At 40.5% G+C, this 25,718-nt stretch overlaps 1 protein-coding gene across 2 annotated transcripts in view; it reads right to left on the bottom strand.

Moving 5' to 3' along the window:
• Window positions 1-8,515: 8,515 nt before the first annotated feature.
• Window positions 8,516-25,718, bottom strand: part of ARK2N (arkadia (RNF111) N-terminal like PKA signaling regulator 2N) — a 61,031-nt gene continuing 43,828 nt past the window's right edge. Inside the window, exons 4-7 of one of the 2 annotated variants that reach the window (XM_060761212.2) lie at window positions 17,717-17,899; window positions 12,008-12,134; window positions 11,410-11,541; window positions 8,516-9,162 (exon numbers count right to left, since the gene is read on the bottom strand). In XM_060761212.2, coding sequence (XP_060617195.1) covers window positions 8,979-9,162; window positions 11,410-11,541; window positions 12,008-12,134; window positions 17,717-17,899 — 626 coding nt within the window. In that variant the 3' untranslated portion in view covers window positions 8,516-8,978. The remainder of the gene's footprint in view (window positions 9,163-11,409; window positions 11,542-12,007; window positions 12,135-17,716; window positions 17,900-25,718) is intronic. The other variant, XM_060761213.2, reaches the window with a different exon arrangement.

Consider the following 25,718-nt stretch of genomic DNA (forward strand, 5'->3'; position numbering starts at 1 on the left):
GACGAGGGACAGGGCCTTCTCGGTGGTGGCCCCTCGGCTGTGGAATGCCCTACCTATAGACATCATACAGGCCCCTTCGCTGCTGGCGTTCCGGAGGAAGGTCAAGACCTGGCTTTACAAACAAGCGTTTGGCTAAACAGTGCAATGGAATACAGGAAGATGGTACAATCGAACATAGGAAATGGTATAAGGATTATGATTACAGACTCTGATTTGTTGCTGAGGCGTTACGACTAGGATAATGATTGTTTGATCTGTATCTTTGTATAATGTGTTTTAATTGCCTTTTGATATTGTTGTGATAACTTGTATTATGTAAACCGCTTTGAGTTGCCATTTCGGCTGAGAAAAGCGGTATAGAAGCAAAGCAAGCAAATAAATAAATAAATAAATACTTTGTCCAGTTTTGGACACAATTCAAGGATATTGATAAACCAGAACAGGCCTAAAAGCTGGTGATCAAGTTGGTAAAAAGGTCTACAAGACAGATTATAGAATAGGCTTGTAACGTCATATTCACATCCATAGTGAAGTGCTTCCTCTTGAAGTGATATTTAAGAGTCTTCACTCTTCAAGTAAAACTAATTTAATCTCAATTTATTTTGCTCACAAAGTAAACAAGATAAACCTTACCTCATGTTTTCTTATTCGAGATTCCTGTGTTGTTCCAAGCTGCTAGTTTAGAACAATTTCAATTCAGGAGCTGGTATGTTTTGATAGACCCACTCCAGAGTAATTTTTGCCTAAAAAAACCCTATATTAACAGGGTCACCATTTCAAAGAATCATAGAATCAAAGAGTTGGAAGAGACCTCATGGGCCTCTTCCAACTCTATGGGCATCCAGTCCAACCCCCTGCCAAGAAGCAGGAATATTGCATTCAAAGCACCCTTGACAGATGGCCATCCAGCCTTTGTTTAAAAGTTTCTAAAGAAGGAGCCTCCACCACACACCAGAGCAGAGAGTTCCATTGCTAAACGGCTCTCACAGTCAGGAAGTTCTTCCTCATGTTCAGATGGAATCTCCTCTCTTGTAGTTTGAAGCCATTGTTCTGCGTTCTAGTCTCCAAGGAAGCAGAAAACAAGCTTGCGCCCTCCTCCCTGTGGCTTCCTCTCACATATTTATACATGGCTATCATATCTCCTCAGCCTTCTCTTCTTAAGGCTAAACATGCCCAGCTCCTTAAGCCGCTCCTCATAGGGCTTGTTCTCCAGACCATTGATCATTTGAGTTGCCCTCCTCTGGACACATTCCACCTTGTCAATATCTCTCTGCAAATGTGGTGCCCAGAATTGGACACAATATTCCAGGTATGGTCTAACCAAGGTGGAATAGAGGGGTAACATTACTTTCCTAGATCTAGACACTATGCTCCTATTGATGCAGGCCAAAATCCCATTGGCTTTTTTTGCCGCCACATCACATTGTTGGCTCATGTCTAACTTGTCCACAAGGACTCCAAGATCTTTTTCACACGTACTGCTCTCGAGCCAGGCATTGTCCCCCGTTCTGTATCTTTGCATTTCGTTTTTTCTGCCTAAGTGGATTTGTTGACAGGCTACTTGAAGATGCATACAGATACACATTTTACCCACATAATGTGCACATTCCTCTGTTACAGTCAGTTTTCTCTACAGAAAGCTATGCAAACTGGTATCTCCAACCCCTCTTCTCTAAGATACTCCCCTGCATACGTATGCACTGGTTTCTTCCAACAATTGAAATATGCCACTACTCAGCATATTCAGTTGCAGAGCTGTTCTTAAAGATTGTTTCTGTACTTCTTCAGATCTTTTGCTTCTCCTTAGTCTATTCATGACTTCCTCTTGTGCACGGACTGGGTGATTTGGGATGCATGAGCTCCCCTTATAATGCGGTCCAACTGATTTAGTTTTGAGACTTGGATTTTAGAGACCTGGACTCAGAGCCACACTACTGTTGAGGGCAATTTAGTCTTTCTTTGCCTAAGTGCTTCTATTTGCAATGGAAAGATAATTTCCAATACTGTGCCAGCATGACAGAATATGGTTCTTTTTCATGTTTTAAGTTCTCTGTACCATCCAAAAACAAGCTCTGATTTTAAGAAGGGGCTCCAGTGGAAAGGGGGATTGGCCTGCTCCACAGAATTGTATAAGAATTGTTTAGGAACGTTTTTAAAGTTATGTGACATCCTTAGTGTGAATTGAGAGTAAGGAGGTGGTGCGGACTGAATACTCTATAGATCCTGCATCCATGGTTTCCATCATACACAGCTTGAAAATATTTTTTCAAATTTCCAAAAGCAAAAGTTGATTTTTCCATTTGACATATACACACTATTATATACCATGAGATTTGAGCATCCATATTTTGGGGTCCTAGAATGAAACTCAACAGAGATCAAGGACCCAGCATATAGGAAACTGAAATTTCCTGGAAAACGTTTTCCTTTCTCACCTGTCAGCCTACTTGAAGGCCTTATTCATAAGATGCTATGCTAACTGCTTGCTCATGGCAGAGTCAATGGGTTGGATGAGCAGGAGGGGGAGGATATTGGGTGAAATACATCTCTGACAGACCCACTCAAGACTGTGATTGCATTTCCCAATTGCAGGTCTTAATGCTCACACTTTTTGTGTACATGTGTGTCAGGAGCGACTTGAGAAACTGCAAGTCGCTTCTGGTGTGAGAAAATTGGCCACCTGCAAGGATGTTCCCCAGGGGGTGCCCGGATGTTTTGATGTTTTATCGTCCTTGTGGGAGGCTTCTCTCATGTCCCCACATGGGGAGCTGGAGCTGACTGAGGGAGCTCACCTGCGCTCTCCCCAGATTTGAATCTCCGACCTGTCGGTCTTGAGTCCTGCTGATACAAAGGTTAACCCATTGCACCACCCGTTCACGCTGGAAGAACAACGCATGACAACACCTAGGAAGCTGGGGAAGTGAAATACCTTTGATAAGGAAAATTCGTATGTGTCGCCTCCCAAGATGTCCCTCCACATTTTACTCAAAACGTTACCACAAAAAAAGGTAAGAACACCCCAATAAGCCCCACGTGCTACAAAGTAATATATTGTTTAAATAATTCACTCTATTTTATTTCATCTTAAAATAGTTTAAACTTTATGCTACAGACTTGTTTCAAAAAAACCCAGAAAGTCTCATCTTGCACCAAAAATATATATATTTTATAACACTCTGTTTTATTATTATTATTATTATTTTCTCCAAAGACCATTAAATACTAGATGGAAATGAGAATGAGTGTTAAAAAGAACATTTTTTGTGGTTTGTGTCCTTTTTCTTTTAAACTCAAAGAGTTACACAATTGAAAACAATAAATTTCTAAGCAATTATATATATATATATATATATATATATTTTGCCTTCCCAGTGGAAGATTCCAAGTTTGAACTCTTGAAAGAGCAGAGCTGCTAAAGCCAGGCCTGTAAAGACATACACACACAAACAAACATAAAGAAAACATGCACACACAAAGCCCATCCGCTGAGTGTTGCAACAGACCGCCGGATCGCTGGTGGGGGTCTGGTTTCTGGGCTTTCCAATGCCAGGTTGATCCAAAACCAGGGCAGCATCTTTATGCCAGTAGCAAACCTCAATAGGTATGTTATGCTTTGCAGGCCTGTGTTAAAACTATCGCAAGTGCATTGTTCTTGGCCACACAATGGCTACAAGTTTCACTTATCAAGTCTCAGGGACCTTTTGCTCTTTGACTCCCCCACCCTGCAACAGAAAAGAACAAAAAGGAAAAAACCCAAGTAATTACTTAGCTATCCAGTGACTGTGGTTTGCATTTCTTTTTCCTTTTTTTCTCTTTCAAAAGACAAAAAAGAGCATGTAGTGTGTCTTTAACTTAAAAACAAGAGAAATGGGTTACCAAGCTAAAAACTCATAATTCTTTTTCAAAACTAACACAGTGCACAATTAGAGAAAGTTTGGTTAGAATGCAGTCAATTTTTTATATGTACATGGAAGTCACAGCATATACAAAACTGAAAAATAGCTTTTCTTCTCACTCTCACTCTCTTTTTAAAAAGGAAGGATCGCCAGCATGTTCCTTTGACATTCCTGGTACTGGCCGCCATAAAAGACAAGATACTAGACCTAAAATCCAAATTGTTCTGGTTTGGAAAGACAAGCTTGTTAAAAATCAGCAGCTGTTCTTGGACAGAGGCTTATGATCCTGCTCCTGCCTTAACGTACGTCTCCTTCAGAGCTGATTTCCCCCAATTCAGTATCAAGCAGGGTCCTGACATGGATGACTTCTGGAAGAACGAGGGCAGGCTGCAATATGTTGGCCTTTCCCTTCTGTGCAAACTGGCTACCAGGTGAGGAAGGGCCATGTCAGAGGTAGGCAAGTGTGGCTACTCAGAGGCAGCAGGACCGGGACTGCCATCAGCCCTAGTAGGCACAGTCAACGGAGATAGATGAGAGCAGGAGGAGGTGGGTCATACTGTGTCCTCACTCCTCAACTCAGTTACCATACATGTTCACACACTGTGTTTACATGGGACAGCATCCTATGAAAGCAGTTCCTGAGCAGCTACTGGAGAATGTGGAGGTGGCTTTAACCTGATGCCGATTTATCAATGTGATACTAGAGCAACTGAGTCCGCAAATGAGGAGAAAAGGAGATGACTTTGGATTGAGAACTTCTGATCTGCAGACACCAACAACCTCAAGTTTGATGTGAAGACACACATTGGGCCCAACGCCCTTTGCTGGGGGTGTATCAGCAATTCACCTCTCCTGCCCTCCCCACCCAGTTTCAATTTTGGGGAAGGAGAACAAACTCATATGTTAAAATCCCCTCACAGGCTGTTAATGTTAGACTGAAGATGGGAGAAACAGCAAACCCAACACCATTCCACATAAAAACTATTCTGGATACTAAGACGCATGTCAAGAAGGGGGTCTCTAGTCATACTTTCTCTCCAGCATTCTGTAACTTGGGATGGACGTATGTGCGAAAATAATTATGAAAGAGCAATGCCTTACAGAAGGCATTGGAAAACTACAGCCCTGTGGATGTTTTAGACGTCAACTCCCAGAAATCCCAGCCAGCTAACCAGGTGTTAGGAAATGTGGGAGTTGAAGTCCAAAACACCCGGAGGGCTGAAGTTTGCCCATGCCTGCCTTGGAGCTGTCAAACCTGCCTTCTGCTGTCAAACTTGCCACTTTGAACAGAGAAGCTAACAATGCCAGCAGTGTTATAGGAATTACGATATAAGGAACTATATCAAACAGGGTCTCACCTCTCACTAATTCTCAAGTAAATGATGTTAGCAAACATCCAAGTGGAAGGCTGTTGATAATTCGGGCTTTTATAAAATTGTCTTTAGTTCTGTAATGCTAACTGCCTTTTCACTGACGGATAAGATTTGTGAATGCATTTTTATTGATAGTATCACACAGTAGAATTTGGGGTGAGACTGCTGCTGGAAGAGTGAAGATGTTTAGTAGCCAATCAGACAAGTAGGTGTTACACGGGTTGTAGTAATTCTAATCAAACCAACTTCTGTCAATGGACCCTGACTGAATGCTCATTCAATAGATCGGATCTACTCCAGTGAAAATACTTACTGAATTGCCCCCAAAATGCAATCTCTTGGTTTGGCTTTGAGGAAAGTAATCAATGTACCCAAGAACTAGTTCTTGGCCCCTTAAGGAGTACATGGGGTTAACACATATTTCTGTATGCAGTAAAAGTGATCTTGTCGAAGGCTTTCACGACTGGAATCATTGGGGTGTTGTGTGGTTTCTGGGCTGTATAGCCAATGTGTTTTAGCAGCATTTTCTCTTAAAGTTTTGCCTGCATCTGTGGCTGGCATCTCAGAGAATCCTCTGAAGAAGCCAGCCAGAGATGCAGGTAAAATGCCAGGAGAAAATGCCGCTATAACACATTGGCCATACAGCCCAGAAACCACACAACACCCCAAAAGTGATCTTTCCTCTAATTTTTGGGACTGCATTCCTCTTCTCAGCTCTCAGCCCACTTGCAGTCTCCTCGACTTACTGAAAGAAAATCTTCTTACATCTTGGTACCACGCAATGATCTCACTAAAAGGAACCATTTGGTCCACTAAGAGCTACTTCCTTTGGATTGCAAAGGATCACTTACTGAGGACCCACTCCTTAAGTGAAACCATTACCATGGATAACATCACCATGTCAACTGGCAAGAGATGTAAGGAAATTTAAGGAGCAAGGGATGCTATACTCACTACTCAGAGATACATCAACATGCCCTAACATTTGACACCACTTGATCTGGATGTATGATGAACTAAAACCCAATGGACAAACATGAACATCTTGCTTGTTCCCTGTCTTCCGTTATCAACATAAATTTTTGAACCAAAAGGCATGGAACAAAGATGGTCACCATCTTAACTAGCAACAAATGCCAGGTCTGGCAGAAGGCATCTGTGGAATTTGGCTAGGAAAGGGAGCTATAGCAAAGAGATGTAAATCTAAGAGCTGGAGAAACCCAGTAGCCAAGAGGCGATTACTTTCAAGGCAAAAGGTATACTCACAGGTTACACCCTATCTCTGAAGATGTTAAAATGAAAGCCAGATACCCTAACCTTTTCCTCTGTTTATCCATGTGAGACAATAAAAAGATATGGCCAAATTCACACTGCTGTTTATACACTCACTTCTCTTTCTAGAGTTCAAAGGAGTAAAAGTAAAGCAGTGTTGGGCACTTCTCTAGGGGAGATGGCACAGTTCATGTCTGCTTTTGTTTACAGATGTTTTACATACAGAACTCTATGTTTTCCTCTCAAGGCTGGTAATATTCCCTGAAGGAATGGGACTCTCTCTGCTCCTGTACCTTGTTATTCTCTCATGAACTGTCCCTCTGCTTTCAGAAGAGGGACAGTCCATGAGAGAATGTGAGAAGACCTCACAACCTTCAGAAGAGGGATGGGACTAAATGGAGCTACCATATATGCTTGTGACCAAAGTGACCAAAAACCCAATCCCAAAAACCTGGGTCAATTAGGTCTGTGCTTCCTACCCATTTTGGACATTTGAGGTGGATCAGAGTAGCAGCAGCCATGTTTATCAGGGGCATAATGTAGAAGCCTCACAAGGTTTGCCAGGTGAAGCTTGTGCAGCAAGCCCCTATTATATGATGGCCATCATAGCTCTGCTCCACCTCAAGCACCCAAAATAGCAGGTCCACCACATTCTTCAAGCTCACTCATGATGACGCCTCCGTACAAACAATACCAACCAATGGTGAAGAAGGAGATGTCTTTCTGTCTCGGGCTTGAGCAAGGGAGGGATCATGGGGTTGGAATGCTTTTCACCTCTGCCTCTTCTTGCTGCCTTTATGTTTAATCTTTAATACAGGCAGGTTGGGCTGCTGTGGGTTTTCTGGGCTGTATGGCCATGTTCCAGAAGCATTCTCTCCTGATGTTTCACCCACATCTATATCAGGTATCCTTAGAGGTTGTGAGGTCTGTTGGAAACTAGGTCTCTTGGGAGAAATAACTCTTGTCTGCCCAAGGCAAGTGTGAATCTAGCAACTGGCTAGCTTGATTCTTTCTCCCATCTTGGACATTATTCCACAGGTATATAAACCTTTCCTGTCTAGTTTCCAACTGACCTCACAACATCTCAGGAGGCCTGCTATAGATGTGGGCAAAGATGTAAGGAGAGAATGCTTCTGGAACATGGACTGACAGCCTGGAAAACTCACAGCAATTCCAGCCATGAAAGCCTTTGACAACACAGAGGCAGGTTGGTTTTGTAACTCTTCTTCACCCCCACCAACCACTTTGTTTTATGTTGCATTCTCATCCTTTTCCCTAGTTTAAAAAGGCCCCAAAACTTGCCCATGACTTATACATGAGGGTGGCTTATACCCAAGTATAGACAGTACTCTAGCAATGTTCCGACAGAAGAGAACACGTTGATTTCGGAAATGATTTTGTGCTCTGATATCTTGCACATGTTGGTTTCTTTTCTCAAAATGGAGAGGACAAGATATGATTGGTGTTCATTGAAAACCTAACATCTTTTGGGTGAATGCAGTTCAAAACAAAGAGATCCTAACTCATTTTTTCACACAATGGGGTGGTTTCAGCTATACCAGAATCTTGAAAAAAATAACTTGAAAAACATATCTGAGATCAGAATTGGATACCGATGCCTTTGTGATGCAGGTGGGGTTTTTGTGCTTTTCGAGGGGAAAGAGGGGGCAGATGAAAAATGCTGTAACAAGCTGGGCCCAACAACTAGTAACAGTATAGCAGTCTAGAGGAAAATTAAACAAACAGTCAGAAGGTTCAGCACTGAGCTATATGTGAGACAGAAATAACCGTGAGAATCTGAATTTGAAATTTTAAAAAATGCTCAGTGCATGTTATAAGTCTTTTGTGATCACATCATACTGGCTCCATCATCAAACCAACCTTTCTTATCAACCCTCCTGCCACAACTCAACTTTTCAAAACTCATTTAGTTAGACTATAATCATGATGGGGACACTCAGAGCCACGAACAAATCTAGTGGTGCTTTCTTTTAATGCTTACACTGCAAGGGAGAAAGGGGAAAACCCCCCACATGTATCAGCAACACCTGTTTAAGTGGTGAACTAAAGAAATTGTACAGCTCTCTAAAAGGTGTGGTCTGGAAGATGTCAGGGCTTCCACTGACAAAGGCGCTAACTTAATTGCACAGAATTAAAAACTTGGAAGTTGTCATTGAAATTCAGTGCTACTAACTTTTCCAGAACAGGGAAGCTCCCTTTCGTTAAGGAAGGAGAGAGTATTTTCAAGGAATTTTCTGAAATAACACCGCAATGCTAATGGGGCGCCAGGAGAAGTGGAGGAAATTTCTCCCAAAGAAGTCTGAATTCCAGAATGCCAGGAGCAGGTGTTTGGACATCAAGGTGATATCCAGGAACGTCTGTGCCACAAAAAAAGGGGAGGGTGGGGCTAAGTGACTAAAAACACAGTGACTTTGCATTACAGTAGGTATTTGCGTCTGCTGTCCTCATCTAGCGTGAGATCAACCACTTCAGGCGGAGAGGACCAGTTCTGCGAAGAGGCCACACCTGTCCATGGTTCTGATTGCCGGGTGCACTGCAGACCTGAGCCGTGTTTCCGGGAAGACACACTTTGAATCACTCCTCCCCGAGGATGGACAAATCTGTGGCAAAGCAAAGGTAGGAAACAGTTAGACCATCCTCCAAAGTGAACAGGGAATAATTCATACACATGCAGCTCCACTGCTTAAAAGCTCCATCAAGAGGACCTTTGAAGTGCATCTATTTGGCTTCCACACTGGGAGAAGGAGTTAGCCCAGTTGCAAAAAGAAATGGAATAAGTCTTCTGTCACAGAATGAGAGGAAACAGACATTAGAATACAATGTACATTTGCAAAGAAGACTTTTATGTATCAAGTGGCCATTACTGGTTAAACTCTGAATTTTCACAATTTATATTGTTCTTGGATGAATTCATAGCATGTCAGACACACTATTGAGATTTAAAGATTTTTTAAAAAGAAATTTAAAGTTATTGTCAAGTTTAGCAATTTCATCCCTGTATTACTAAAGAAAAGGCTGCCATTTTAGGGAAAGAGGACTATGGTGAGTGTAATACTGAGTTTAGACAAGGTAAAATTTATTATGATTTATTTACCCTATTTATACCCTGCCTTTTTCAACCCCATAGGGGACTCAAGGTGGCTTACATATATAGGCAACAATTTGATGCCATGTACACATACATATATAATAAAATAAGCATATATATTAAAATAATCATTAAAAGCATATCAAAACATAACAGAAGTGAGGCCTGGGGTCATATGTCACCCAGAAGGCTATTTGTGCAACCCTTTCTTTCTCCAGGCTTTCCAAACCCACATCTTGGCCACACAAGGCGTGAACTACCTCTCTGGGAAGCTTTCAGGAGCAGCAATTTTCCTTTCAGACAGGTTATGGAGCCCCACTACTCTATACTATTTTACATTAAAATACGGTTTCAAAACCAGACATTTAGAGTCACTTTTGAAGGGTTTCTGAATTTTTTCTTTTGTGTTTTCGGGAGACAAAGCAACCCCCTAAAGGGTTTCAAAACAGAAACTTGGCCTTTGGATCTGCTGGAGCTGCTCGTTCATGTGTTAGACCTTCTAATATCTAGGGAATTCTGTGAGAAACATTAGATTGCTACAAGGATATTTATAGATCTCATATTCCTATTATCTTCTGTAGAGACTGCTAATAATACAAGTTGTATTATTTCACTAGTATCCTCTAATTCAGTGGTTCTCAACCTGTGGGTCCCCAGGTGTTTTGGCCTACAACTCCAAGAAATCCCAACCAGTTTACCAGCTGTTAGGATTTCTGAGAGATGAAAGTCAAAACATCTGGGGAGCCACAGGTTGAGAACCACTGCTCTAATCATACACAACACAGAGCAGATATACATAAGACACTGAAGGAGGGTAGAGATGTAGTGGGCATGCACGGACTCCATATTTCCTACAATAGCCACTGTACTGCTTTTGTGAGGGGAGAGGGAGGCAGGGGAAACCGAGGTCCATCAAACCAGCTGAGACTGATCTCCTGTCTGACTAGATCAGGGCAGAGGTGGAATGCAACATGTGAAGTGATCACAAAGGCCATGTTTCATTATACATTTTGAAAAACGGATACAGGAATATTCCCAGTCACCTGCTTTTATTTTTTGCATGTTGGCTTGCTGACTTATTAGTGGATATAAGAAATACATTCACTTTTAGATACCAGAATAATATTTGAGAACTTGAAAAGTGGTTTAGACTGGATGGCCCTTATGGTCTCTTTCAATTCTAAAATTCTATGAAACTGAGATTATTTGTGGCACATTCTTCCAGGAATGATGAATTACTAATGGTCACAAGATATAGGAAAATATTGTCTTTCTGCCTAGCCACTTTTTGGGTGCATTTACACTGCAAAATTAGTGCAGTTTGATATCACTTTAACTGCCAGGGCTCAATGCTATGGCATTATTGCAACAGTAGTTTGATGAGGCACCAGTACTATTGGGCAGAGAATGCTAAAGACCTTGTAAAACTACATTTCCCATTATTTCACGGCATGGCAGTTCAAGTGGTGTCAAACTGCATTAATTCTACAGGGTAGATGAACCATGAATCTGCAAGACTCAGGTCCATCTGTGCCTTTTGGGACCTTCCTTTACCTGGGAAGCAGATCCTAAAACCAGGAATCTTCCAACTGCCAATGGCTGGAAGCCAAACGTCAACAGCTAGGGCAGAGTTCCCAGCATATCACCCATTAGATGTGTGCAGAATTCCATGGGGGATTACAAATGCACCAAATAGGGTTTGCATCATTCCACACATTTGGCTTTAAATTGGAAAGCGAGGTATAAGTGGTCTTGGCACCTTTCTTCAAACGACTCTTCCTTCTCACAGCTTGCCTTTCCTTTTGTCACCTCATTGGTTTTCTTTGCCTTCACTTCACTTCTCCCTGTGACTGGAATTCTGTTCTCCCCTGCTGTCTGACAAACTTCTTTCCTGTTTTTTTCAAAAAAGATCTCCTTAATACTTCATTTTCTCATATCGCTTTCCTTATTAGTTCTCTAGTTCACTCTTATTGGACTACCAAAAAAATGACAGCCTTCCAGCAGCTTTAATCTATGACTGTATACTTGTACTAGACATGCTGCTGAAGGCATTCTTCCTGTCCTACTGCACCTCTGTGTTCATTATCACAAGTGCTATATAAATACATTTTAAAAACCATCACTATTGAGTTGACATTAGACATGGTTTTAAATTGAATGAACATCCGAGGTTAAATTGGGAAAGTCAATGGATTTCAATAGTGAGAGGAGGAAAGGACAACACTACTGATCTGCAGGCAGCGAGAAAGTATTACAAGCAATTCATTAGCAGATAACATTTCAAAAAAAGTATTCCAGGTATTTAATTAGACTCAATGTTAAAGAGAGAAGGGAGATAATAAAAATGAAATGAACACCTTGCATGTTCCTGAACTCCCACAATCTCCACTTCGCTGTCGGATGAGGCAATATTAATTTCTTCATTGACCTGGGTGTTGCTGGTGGGGGTTTTCTCACTCGGTAGGTATCCAGAGTCCAAGTGATCTGCAGGAGGAGGAGAGCAAAAGCCAATCATGCCATGAGACTTTGCAGCTTGATCACCCTTGGAAATGCTCAGGAGGAAGGCATTTCTCACCACCCACACCAATCACGGCTCCCACTCATTACACCGCAGCTGCAGAATTGGCATAAATAGCAATCAGCAACAGGAGAAGGAGGTCTGCGGGTGAGAGATCTCAATTTTACCAGATGCATTCCTGACAAGGATAGCAGACCCTGTTGCATCCTGAGTGACTCTTCAAGCAGCTGGCACAAAATACCAAGCAAAGGAAGGGTTTCCCTGCTACAAGACAAGACATGAAAGAGACACAAAGTCCATACCCCATCATCAAAATTCTGCAAAATTGAAAGTAGTCTTGCATTCTAAAAATTTTGGAACAGAAATCAACTGCAGCATTGACAAAGTAGCACTCAGGGTTTATCAACACTGTAGAAGTAAGGCAGTTTGACACCCCGTAAAATGCAATGGCTGAATGCTATAAGATCTTAGGAACTTAGGAAGCCACAGGGAGGAGGGAGCAAGCTTGTTTTCTGCTTCCCTGGAGACTAGGATGCGAAATAATGGCTTCAAACTACAAGAAAGGAGATTCCATCTGAACATGAGGAAGAACTTCCTGACTGTGAGAGCCGTTCAGCAGTGGAACTCTCTGCCCCGGAGTGTGGTGGAGGCTCCTTCTTTGGAAGCTTTTAAACAGAGGCTGGATGGCCATCTGTCAGGTGTAATTTGAATGCAATATTCCTGCTTCTTGGCAGGGGGTTGGACTAGATGGCCCATGAGGTCTCTTCCAACTCTTTGATTCTATGATTCTATGAACTGTATGTCAGGATCGCCATATCAGCCTGGGACTAAATGCTTTGCCTCCATGGCATAAAGACGGGGAGGATGGGGGCAGCCTGGGAAGATGGATGGGGAATATAGTGTAGATAAGATCATCTGTTCTTTTGGGAAATGGAAACTGAAGCAGTAATCTTTGGGAACTGTGTGTGCCCAGTAGGAGGGAGGATGGGAATTGCGGGACTGATATATACAGGGTGTGTGAGCGGGAAACTTTAGAAGTGTCTTCTTAGGATTTTAGAAATACGAAATAAGCAACTTGTTTCCAGTGACTTTTCGTTGTGAGCTTGCCTTTAATTTCAAGAACTTTGAAAATCTGAAACTGAAGTTTAGTGAGACACCAGCACTCACTCTTTGGCAGAGAAGACTAAAGACTTTGCAAAACTACAACTCCCATGATTCCATAGTATTGAGCCATAACAACTAAAGTGGTGTCAAACTGGATTGATTTTAAAGCGTAGATGTACCGCACATTGTTACAAGACATAATATATCAAATGTACAGAACATAAATACATGAAAAGAAGCAAGCTACCTCAGCTCTATGTACGGAGCCAAAAAATGTGAAGCCCAGATGGCCAGGTTCTGGTCCACCTGTTTCACCATTAGTATAAACAGCAAAAAGAGAAGCTGAATTTAGCAAGTTTAGCCTCCTGCTGACTGAACTTTCAATTCCTGATGAGCTAGGGATTTCTGTCATTTTTGGACAGTGGTTTTCTTACAAGTGGTAATATTTCTTTGTTTTTCAATATTTTATAGCTTTAATCTAACAGCTACTGAAGAAGATTGCGTCAAAATATGTTTAAATGTGTACAGACAGTAGTATATCTCACAAGAGCATGGATGAGAAGGGCTACATTCTTGCTTGAGGCACATTTTTTCGACCTGACATGACTGATAAAATGTACTTGCAGACACCATCACTATCAGCATATTCGGGGGGAAAGGTGACATGTCCCAAAACATATCAAGGAATCTTAAAATAAGTCAGATCATTATGTGTGGCACTTGTAAAGCAGAGATTCATTTGTTACAGGAAGTAGACACCACAAAGATGCAATTACATGAACAACATACACATGTCAAAAACCAGTATCCAGACTGGCTTCTTTTCTTCTCAGCCTCAAACCCTAGTTGATGTTGTGGTGATATGGAAAAGAAAGAAACCCAAGGATTCTCAGACTATTAGCTAATGACTGACCCTGACAATTGGGATGGCTATATATTGTGCTTTGCAAAAGATTCTCTCCCACACACCCCTCTGACCTTTCCACATTTTGTTGTGTTACAACCTGAATTGAACTAGCAGCTTTGTGAGGAATGCAAGGTACTCAGCCATGGGAATGTGCAAAATATTTGTTACTAAATTAAGGAAACAAACCCAAATTCAATCTTTGCTGCATAAGTATCCACCCTCTTTGTTTTCACATTCCTAAAGAAGCTTTGGGGTGACTCAGTGCCTCCAGTAGTTGGATGGAGTCCACCTGGGTGGAATCCCAGTGTCACATCATCTCAGTTTAAATACATCTGTTTTTGGAAGGCCCCAGATTTGGCTGGACAGTGTATCTAAACAGATAACATTTTGAAAACCAAGGAGGTATCAAAACAAGTGTGAGATAAAGTTGAGCAGAAAGAGCAACCACAGCTGTCTTGTTTTTTTTTTTTAAAAAAAAATCTACAACTGAACTTGAACTGTCACCCACAAAACACTGTTAAATGCATGACTACAAAAGGGAAAGATAAGACTGAGCCACAACAGTGCTTAAAAACATTACACCCACCAAAACCCAGTAATAGGAGTGTATTAATTAGAGATGCAACCAAGAGGCCAATGGCAATTCTGCATAAGGTTGGGGGATCTGCCGCTGAGATGGGAGAAACCATCCAAGAGAAAACCAACACCCAGATGACCCACAAAGGTAGACCCTATGGAAGAGAAGTGAGAAGACAGCCATTGCCAAAACAAACTCATGTGGAACCAGCAAAAAAGCACGTGGGAGGCACAGCAAAACTGTGGACAGAGTTGTCTGATGTGATGAGGCCAAAACTGAAACTTTTTTTGCCATATCAAAAAGTATTATGTGTGATACAAAGCCAACTGTTATGTGTGGTAGAAATGTTATGTGTGGTACAAAGCCAACTGTTCTCAATATCCTGAGAACATCATCCTCAGTAAAACATCATATTGTGAGGATGGTTTTCCTTGGGAAGAACTGAGAAGCTTATCAGGACTAATGAATAGAGCCAATACAGGGCAACTCTAGAAGAAAACTCATTCCAGGGACTCAGAAGAGGGACAGAGCGTCAAAAATGACAAAAATCCTAAACCACAGTCAAATAACATTTGTTTGAAGACAAGGAGCCAAATGTTTTAAAGTGGCCCAGTCAACACTCAATCCAACTGAGAATCCATAGCAATACTCACAAATACTTGTTTGCTAACTGTCTTCATCCAATCTGACAGATCTGGAACAGTTTTGCCAAGAACAATGGGCAAAAATTGCATGGCGCAACCAGAGCTGTAATTGCTGCCAAAGGTGTTTCTACCAAGTACTGACGGTGTGTGCATGTGAATACTCATGCAACTGGCAGGTGCCTGTTTCTTTTGTTCACTTATGTTTGGCGCCATCACAGCGTTGAGTGCTTTGTGCAACAAAGCCAATTAAATCCATTTCAGTTCCTGAGCAAACTGTGGAAAAGTGGGAGCAGATGCTTGTGCAAGGCACTCACAAGAAGAACACTGAAGATGGTGTTACTCAACTCCTTCATTGCATATAAAGGATTATTTGGCACACTTGTGTCATTGTATCTCTTGTTTTAATAATAAGTCATTGCATTTGCTCACACATCCCCACAGACATAACAGGAGTTGCTACCATACAGGGCAATAGCACAACCTGACTTTGGGGCTTACCGTTTGGGTATTTCTCAATTCTTGCCCTCCCATTGGGATTGTGCGAGGAAGGAGGGCTACTGGGTGAGAAATATCAAAATAGCTACCCTTTACTGCTTCATTCTGGCGTTCAGCCCTATATTACATGGAAAGAGCTCCCTTACATCAATAGTATGTGAATGAGAGCGAGACAGAGAAGGAGGTCATTTTCTTCAAAGCAGGGAAGGGGGAAGTGATACATTCTTCCCACATGTCCCTAGGAGTAAAGGAGTTCAAACCAATTTGCCATATACAATGTTCCCTCACTTATCATAGGTGTTACGTTCCAGGACCACCCGCGATAAGTGAAAATCCATGAAGTAGGATTTTCCTTTCCTTCATATACTTTCTATGCATGTATCTTACAAAGAAAGAATGACACTAATTTCCTTTTCTGGGGAGCTGCGGGGGAGGGGGAAGGAGGAGGAGGAGGAGGGGAGGGGGAGCCAGGTGCTGGGCCTTACCCTGGGGCTTGTCTCTGGCCTGGACCTTGGCGCAGCCCTCTTCGGTGGCGGCCTCCTCCTCCTCCCCAGCTTTGCTGCTCCCCGCTCCTTCCTCAGAGGCCTCTTGGGTGCTATTGATGTCACTGCCAGACTGGGCTGAGGCCTAAGTGCACAAGGGGCCTCTGAGGAAGGAGCCAGGGAAGAGGGCCACGGAGGAAGAGGGCCAAGCCAAAGAGGGTCATGCCGAGGCCCAGCCTGGAGACAAGCCCCGGGATAAGGACCAGCACCTGGCTCCCCCCCTCCCCCCCCATGGCTCCCCAGAAAAAGAAATTAGTGTCGTTCTTTCTTTGTGAGATACATGCATAGAAAGTATAAGAAGGAAAGTATAAGAAGGGGAAGGAAAAATCCGTGAAACAGCGAGTCCGCAATAAGAGAACCGCGAAGTAGTGAGGGAACACTGTATACTCGCGTATAAGCTGATCTGAATATAAGCTAAGGCACCTAATTTTACCACAAAAAACTGGGAAAATGTATTGATGAGTATAATTCGAGGGTGGGAAATGCAGCAGCTACTGGTAAATTTCAAAATAAAAATAGATACCAACAAAATTACATTAATTGAGGCATCAGTAGGTTAAATGTTTTTGAATATTTACATACAACTGTAATTTAAGATAAGACTGTCCAACTCGGATTAAACCACTATTCTATCCTTATTTAATGCAAACGTGCTTACATAGCGTTCCAATAATAATAGAGTAAAATAATAAATGTAGTGAAAATAATAATAGAATAAAACAATGGAAATGTAATAACAGTAATAATAGAGCAAAATAATAAATGTAATAATAATAGAGTAAAATAATAAATGTAATAACAATAAGAGTAAAACAATAAATGTAATAATAATAGAGTAAAATAATGTAAATGCAATAATAGTAATAATAAATTAACAGAGTAAAAGAATAAATGTAATAATAATAATAACAATAACAACAGAGTAAAATAATAAATAACTGACTCGAGTATAAGCTGAGGGGGACTTTTTTAGCTTAAAAGGGGGGCTGAAAAACTTGGCTTATACTCGAGTATATATGGTATATATCTTACTGACTTAGATCACAACTGGACATTGTCTCAGAGTTGATTTGCTTGGTTTGTAATCCAAGTGGCATTGAAAGTCTGTTCTCTGCAGGCTCAATGGCCATGGGTAAAAAGGGGCAGCGTTGGGTTGATATGGGATCCCAATGGGTAAAAAGGTTGCCTAGAAGTTAGGGAAGCCTTATGAGGCAAATGCCTGTGGTGATTTGAGAAAAGAGACAAGAAAACATATGGCAAAAGTCTTTCTCCTACCCACCTGTCTCAGCATTCAGCTCCTCTAGCAGTCCTCTCGTCCTCCAAGTCGGCCCAGTGTCTTGTTTAACGACAGAACTGTTGTGCTCTTGAACTACTGCAGCTGCTAATAGATTGTCCACATTCACCACTTCCGGGTCAGAGTTTGTGTCTGAGATATCATAATGAGCCACTACCGGAGGTCCATCTAGGGAAAGGAAAACAAAAACCCATAGCTATTAGATTACAGGCACTTGAGAAGAGACACAGGCAAACAGTGAGACATGCAACCCCAATGACTATTATACTGTCTATATATCTAGAATTGACTCTACAATAATCAAAATTACCGAAGTAGTGGTGGAAATGAATGAATGAATGAATGAGAACTATATGGTGTATACAACATGAACACAAGGCCTTATAATAACATGTGAATAAATTCTTCGTATTATAAATGAGAGATGAAAGTCTGGAACATCATGTTAAAGAAAGGATAAGGTTTATTTCTCATAAGAAATCAAGTACGAAGGATGGATCTCTAAATCTGTCATTGGGCCACAGTGTGTAAGTATGTCAGATTTTGCCTAACTTGCTCCTTTAACCCAATATTTGTATTTTTGAGGTTTTGAATAATCCAACATTGAAAAGAAGAGGTAGGGGGAAAAGATGATGCAGACTCAATCTCCAGTTCAGAGAGATGTGAAAATACTTCTCCCCTGAATTAAAATTAGAGGCTCTGTAATGGTTTATCTAATAGTTTATCTAAGAAGAAGCATTTCCTGGCCTCAAAAGTGCCTAGCATGTCTTCACAAGTTATAGGGCTAGGCATGCTTCCTAATTGGAAGTCATTCCAATGCAAATAAAACAACAACTCATAGTTTCCACAAACTGAAAACCTCTGGAAAGAAATGGTATATTCAAATTCAAAGAACATTTGTGACTGCCCAACCATGGCTTTCCAGCAATACCTGAATTAATCCAATATCCAAAAGTCTATAACTAACTCCATTATCAAGGCACCAATCTTTAAGTCTGAGATAAACATGAGTGCTTTCCCTTTATTATTTAATGATTTTGAAGTTCATCTGCAGGATCAATAACATTAAAAGCTCTCAGGTCTTGTAAAGTCTTAATATTTTCATTTTAAATAATCTTGAACGTTTAAACCATGTTTTCTTCCAATATCTCATCAGCTCCACAATCCCTTTCATCTTTCAATGTCTGCGATCTTGGCCCTTGTCAACACAAGTCCAAACCTTAATAGATCTTACTAGAGTGCTGCTGGCTAAGGCCCCTTCCACACAGCTGAATAAAATCCCACATTTCCTGCTTTGAACTGGAATATATGGCAGTGTGGACTCGGATAACATGGTTCAAGGCAAATATTGGGGATTTTCTGCCTTGATATTTTGGGTAATAGGAAGGGCCCTAAGATCAAAGGTACTTTCTTGTTTCAATGGTCCTAAAAGGACCATTAATGGGAAATGATGACAACAACTTTACTCAGTTGTTGTCTTCTATCCCAGAAACTGATGTAGTCTGTGGCATATGGCCTTTAAATATAGAAGTCCCATATAGCCATTCTGACTAATAGTTATTGACAGACTTCCCCTCCTCCCTCCCTCTTAAAAGCCTTCTAAGGCACTGGCTTACATCTCAGACCACTAAACTGTACACATTAATGATAAGAACATGGATAAGTTACTTTTTGGGATTATGGCTCCCATGGCTTCCTATGGATGCTACTGGGAGTTTTTAGAATTGTACTCCAATAAAGATGGGGAGGGGAATCATTTCCCCAATCTCTGTTTATATGTAACAGTTTCCCCCCAGAAGGTCACATAACACTACCATGAAAATATTGAGAGAGGAAACCCAATATATTTTCAATGGGGAAGATATGGACTATAATGTCTGATATGCTGATAAAAGTGTTTCCCAAGGAACCCCAGAAAAAAGATATCATGAAATGAAGCTTGAAAATACTTCTGCAAAATATTTTGAAGAATCATGGAAGCACTGGTTCTGACTCAATGCAGAGTCGTTTTTTATTTTACATGCAAGGGTTTCCAGATCCCATACATAAACTAGAGGCAGTATTGAAATGTGGTTAATGCCCATTATGTGATTAATGTCAACCAGAAGCTCCCAGAAAGCCCCCCAAAAGGGCATGAATATAACGGACTCCAATGACATCCCAAGCAACCTAGAAACTTGTAGTTGACACATTGCCTCTAAATACTGAAGTTCTGTTCAGCTACCAAGCTGAAACATTGACAGACGATTAGACCATACATAGTTCATTGCTACCAATAAGAATTTAGGGATGTTTACGTCTACTAGATTCTTAAAAGAAAAATAGATAAATCAACAAGACTGCTTGTAGATAAGATTACACCTAAAATTATACTTAAAATATTCAGCATCAATTGTGAGATTTGCAGTAAAGAAGTATATAGAAGGTTAAAATGAAATCTGTACCAAATAGCAAATGTTTCCTGAAACAATGTTAGAAACCCAGAAAGACAGACTCAACTTAAAAAGATAAATGAGTGGTTAAATACTGGCATATACAAAAGGACGATGAGCCGGCATTAAACACTGATGACTATGTAAAGCAGGGAGAAATCCTAGCAAATTTGACATCTGCTGTTCAAAACAGAGATATAGGTAATGATAATTTGGCAGCAGTGGTAGGGAAGGGAATGAATATTAAGATATTAATGAATATTCAGACTTTTAGTAGCCATATTTTTTCTCCCCACAACAGTATCATCAGAGTTCAGTGCTACTTGATATCAACTGACATTACATGGTCAATAAAAAAAAAGTTTTGAGTGCAGAAGATACGAGGGTCAAGTACAATATTGACTGTTAAATAACTAATCAATTGAGGAGCTGTTTATAATTCCTTTTTTGTTTTCACACAGATTTACTGTAATTATTAGCAATAATGTCAAAAGTGGATTTAAGTAAGTCTGGATAAGTCACATTCAATTTGGAAAGCAATACAAGTCAAAATTGTACCACTCCTACATGTATAATCATGCAAAAAGTATAATAAATGTATATACATGCAGAGTGATATTCTTATCACCTACCCAGAGAATAACTTGGGTGAAAGTCTTCATCGGGAAATACAAGCATAAATCTGTAGCTCCAACTCTTGTATCTTCCGCACTTCCAAAGAGCACACCTTATAACTTAGCTTAAATTTAGCACACATCAGACAAGTGATAGTTTGCATGCAGAACAATAATAAGCAGCTGTCAAATAAAGGTGAGGAAAAGTCAAGATTGTCCTTCCAAGGTCACTTATAAACAAGAATAAGAAACAGGAAACTGGCACAAGTCCAATGCCTTCCCATTGTCAACAAAAGTGTTTTGCATTACTCTTAGATTCAGCTTTGAAATGCAATTTGGAAAAAGGAAATTCACTGTGCCCATTTGAAACCAGCTGATCTCAATAATAGTCTAATCAAAAGGCAAACTGAACAGGCTACAGACAGTATGAGAAAGAGAAATGGGCAGGTAGCATTTGTGGAACACCATTTATCAAGACTTTTTTTTCCAAGCCCAAGAGGAGTGGACAGGAGCTATGCAAAACATGGGTTCAGGGTTAACTATGTAAACTTCCAGGCAGAACCGTCCCTTTGTTAATGGCAGCGTATATAATTCCAGGGCCCCTTTTATATTTTCTGCAGTTCAGGATGCATTCCTATGAATCCTTTCGTGAGAAATAGTCCTACTTGACAAATCAGAGCTTGCTTCAGAGTAAATAGGTCACTTGACATTGGAAGGGACATAACATAGTACATCCCGCCATCATCATCATCATGTTTATTTATACTCAGCTTTTTCCCTCCACAAGGAAACTCAAGCATTTCCACTAAATGACTATCTAATCTCTTTCTTAAAAGACATTCAAAGAAAAAGACTCCATTAGCCTCGGAGGCACTCCATCACATTGTTGAATGGCTCTGAGCAGGAGGGTGTTCCTAAAGTTTGGATGGGATCTTTTTGTCTTATAATGTTAATCCATTGCTATTCTAGCAGCGGAAAACAAGCTCACTCCATTGTGACATCTCTTCTAACATTTAAAGATGCCAGTCATAGCAGCGCTGCATCTTCCGTTCTCTAAATATCCCTTACTCCCTAAACTATTTCTCAAAGTAGGCTAGGCCCTACTATATCTCTTAAGCAAATTCCTTCACTCAGTTTCCACAGTCATGTTCCTCAGTGAGTGAAACTTAGTATCAGGATATATTCTTCAATATGTGTGACTTGCTATTTTAGTACAGAGTATATGGGTCATGATTATGCAGGTGTGTTACTGGCAAGTGTTCACTTTCATGGCAGAATGGAAAGTTATTAATAGGGCTGGAAGAGACCCAAGAAGCCAGAATATAGCTAACAGAGGTGACAATTTCCCCATCCATAAATAGGACTAGTCTCCGGAAAATTAATCAAGGAACTTAAGTCAGTCTCTAACACGAATGATATTAATTACTCATCCATAACCCTGTTCACATGGCCAAAATATTCCTGTGCACAAGGACTTCCCCTGACTTTGTCTGCAAGGGAGGTGTCTTCCCCATATAAATGAATGGGGAACCTCTTGGGGGGAGGCAACTGTATGTACCCCCTACATTGGGGGAAAAGGCTTCATACACAAACATATTTGGGAAATGAGAAAAGAAGGAAGAGCTCAAAAGAAATACAATGAGAAAAAATGTTACAAATGATCACAAAACATCAGAAGAGCCCTGATTAGTTCCAAGGTCCATCTAAATCCAGTGGTGAACTTCCATGTTAATTAGTCAGTGAATCTGCTCTAGTATTTAATCTGAATGTCAATGAGCTATCCAAGGTGCTGAATCCCATTCTGATTAATAGCCACTGATCTAAAAAACCAAAGCTATAGTCCAGGATCCTACCATTTCCCAGTGGACAACCAGAGCACAGCCAGAAATACAAAGTGTGAAAGCAATAATTGTTTGCCTCTCATTATTGCTTCCCAACAAGTAGCATTCAGTGGCACGCTGCTCCAAATACAGGGACTCTGTGATAATTGTGACTGACAGCATCTCTACAAAACTGGGGCATGCTGGCTGCAGCTTATGAAAATTGCATTTCAAAATCTCTGGGGGGCAATAAGCTGTCTACACTGATCTTGTCCTATAACTTCTTATAGATTCAGTTTCACTCACAGTAAGCTCTTCTTCACATCATGAACAAACTATCTGAGGTGCTCCAATAGTAAGGAAAGGAAGAGGTAGGAGACAGAAAGATATAAGCAGTCACTCTTCTCAGGCAATAGCTGAACATGAGAGAACAGGGTACCATTTAGCAGCCCAGATTTGCTTTACAGGCTATAATTGCTGAGAGGAAGGCAAAAGGCCTTCCAAGCAGTAGACTACTCTCATTGGCACCCATCAGTCCACAGAAGTGGAGTGGTACTTTATACACATTCTGACAATTCACTAGCTGGGCAGGAAGTATCCCTGTACAAGGAAAGCTCAAACCACAATGGTGGTAAAAAAGAAGAGAGGACTGGAAAGGAAACTAAACTTCTCAAGGAAGATCTATCTCTCAGTAGAAGAAACAAGTATTATATCTGCTGGGAGACATAAAAGAATCTTTGAGTTCCAACAGAAATGGTGATTCAGCGTAGGCTCACCCAGTCATATTGGGAAACTGAAAGGTGTGGAGAGTAAAAGGAGATGGACAGATTTGGTGAGGGAATCTCAATATGCATCTAGTGCCATCTAGACTGGCTGGATTTAAGGAAAAAAACCATTGAAAAAGTGTTTGCTTTACATTTGCATTGTAATAAGCATTTTATTAATAGCTATATTCATTCTAGGTTACAGTAGTTACATTTTTTAAATTTACAGAGTTTGGCAAAAGGATACACATTATTCATAAATACAATAAAAGAATAGCATAACCATGTTTCTTCCAAAAGTATAACATCAAAAGGATAATAAAACAAATAAACATTTCTTCATATTTTGCCCTTTGTATCACATGGCTTTTTTCAGATAGGGAGTTGGGGGAGAAGGGAGTCATACATTTGGTACATATACAGTAGATAGTTTGCACTCAATCTATGGCATGTATTAAACACCAAACCAAAGTAGGAATACACGTGTGATGAGATGCAAATCAAATGAATTACCCCATTCCCTGAAACACTAAAGACTACATCAAAGTTTACCAGCTGCTATCCATTCCATGAGATTTAGTAAATTGGCCAGAAAAATAATTCTCTCTAAACAGGCTTGGGAGGTAGAGCAAATGGCAATGATGTTGGGACACTGAAAGGACAGGATGAGAGCCTTGATTGGTCTGTAAAAGACCCGTCTGGCAAATAGAAAACATCGCCTTCCTTTCACATTGAACCAGGGAGAGCAAGAAATACAAAAGGCAGAGAAACTGCTCCAGGAACATTACACAGGAAGGTTAAAGGAATGACTTCTGAGTTAACTCCATGGGTTATGTAAAGAAATAATCAAATTTCTTAATTTACCCCTTTATTCAATCAGGATTTCTATATCTGAGAGAGGAAGAAAGTGAGTATTCAGAAACTGCCATGGTATTTGTATGTATTTTGCCATAAGGCTCAAAGAAGGCGTGTTGTTTTCCTATTTCTGAACCACAGTAAAAAGTTTGGGAGTGTCTCTCACAAGTGTGAGCTATTCCTTTCCTTTTCAGAGCGAACTCAATACAACACTCTGAAACTGTAGTTGCACTTGAGTTTTCATGCTGAAGTAACACATATTGTGATAAATGCTCAAGAGAGAGAGAGAGAGAAAAGAAAAAAAGTCAAGAAAAAACGTAAGTCTGGGAGGCAGTCCTGACCTCTTGATTAATGGTTAAAAGATTAAGAAAGTTTACATGTGGAGATCCTAATTGGCTGAAATCCATTTTTAATGTATTTTTCCTAGTACATCTCCACTATCAAAAGAATTTTCTTAAATTTGAATTTGAGTATTGCTTTTAAAAAGACACACGATTTGGCCAAAAACATATAAATACCAATGCAATGAATGAAGAAAGGAGGAACCGAACTACTTCGATTACATTTGTGAATTTACATTTATAAAGGCAAAACACAAAGCAATTCCAGTATGATAAAATCAAGATGAAAAGAACTGATGGCACAAATGCAGAAAAACTGTTGGTTTTTCAGAAATGTTTTTAAAACAGACATTCCAACTGTATCATGTGATCAGTATTAATCAATTCAGAACATAGCGCGGTTCACAGTTGAATCTATAACAGACACAGCATGAAAAGAACGACAATGAATCCATAAACTGAGATATCAGCAAAAATCACTTGTTGGGGATCACAAAGCATGATTGGCAGAAGCAATTCACTTAAACGGCTGCTCCTTCCTTGGCTTAGCACTACATCATATTGACCATTATGCTGTAGATTTTCAGCATAACCGTAAATAGATATTTCTTATTAGAATTTGAAAAGCTGTTTCGCAAACATAAGTCTCCACTTGATTCCCACAGATAGGCTTCTGGAAGCTTAAAGGAGTGACAAGATTTGATTATAGGAAGAGGGCATTTTCTTTCTTCTAAAGGTGCTAAGACACAGAGTCAGAGTTGGAGACACATTACTTTTTCCAAGCTCTGTGTTGCTTATATGACCTAGCACCATGTTCAAGAAGAGTTTCTTACTATCCAGGCTGATGTCCTGCCAATCTTTGATCTCCTTTCCATCACTGAAATGACAGAGAGGGTATCTGCTAACAGACCCTACAGAGTGCTCCCTGACATTTGTTTTAAGGTGCTCCATAATAACATCTCTCCAGAACAAGCTGTCGACCAAGAACACTGGCTTGATGCTTACCCTCACTAGATATTCCCAATTCTACTTCAATGGAGTATGGGTTCCACAAAGAAAGGACAGCTCTTTTTGAGTACCTCCATATTTCAAGGTGCTGCTGCTCAAATGGTCTCCACACACTTACTCACTGTTTTACCAAATTTACTCTGAGGTAATGCA

This window comes from Anolis sagrei, chromosome 2, assembly GCF_037176765.1.
Source record: "Anolis sagrei isolate rAnoSag1 chromosome 2, rAnoSag1.mat, whole genome shotgun sequence".
In the NCBI taxonomy this organism is placed as follows: Eukaryota; Metazoa; Chordata; class Lepidosauria; order Squamata; family Dactyloidae; genus Anolis; species Anolis sagrei.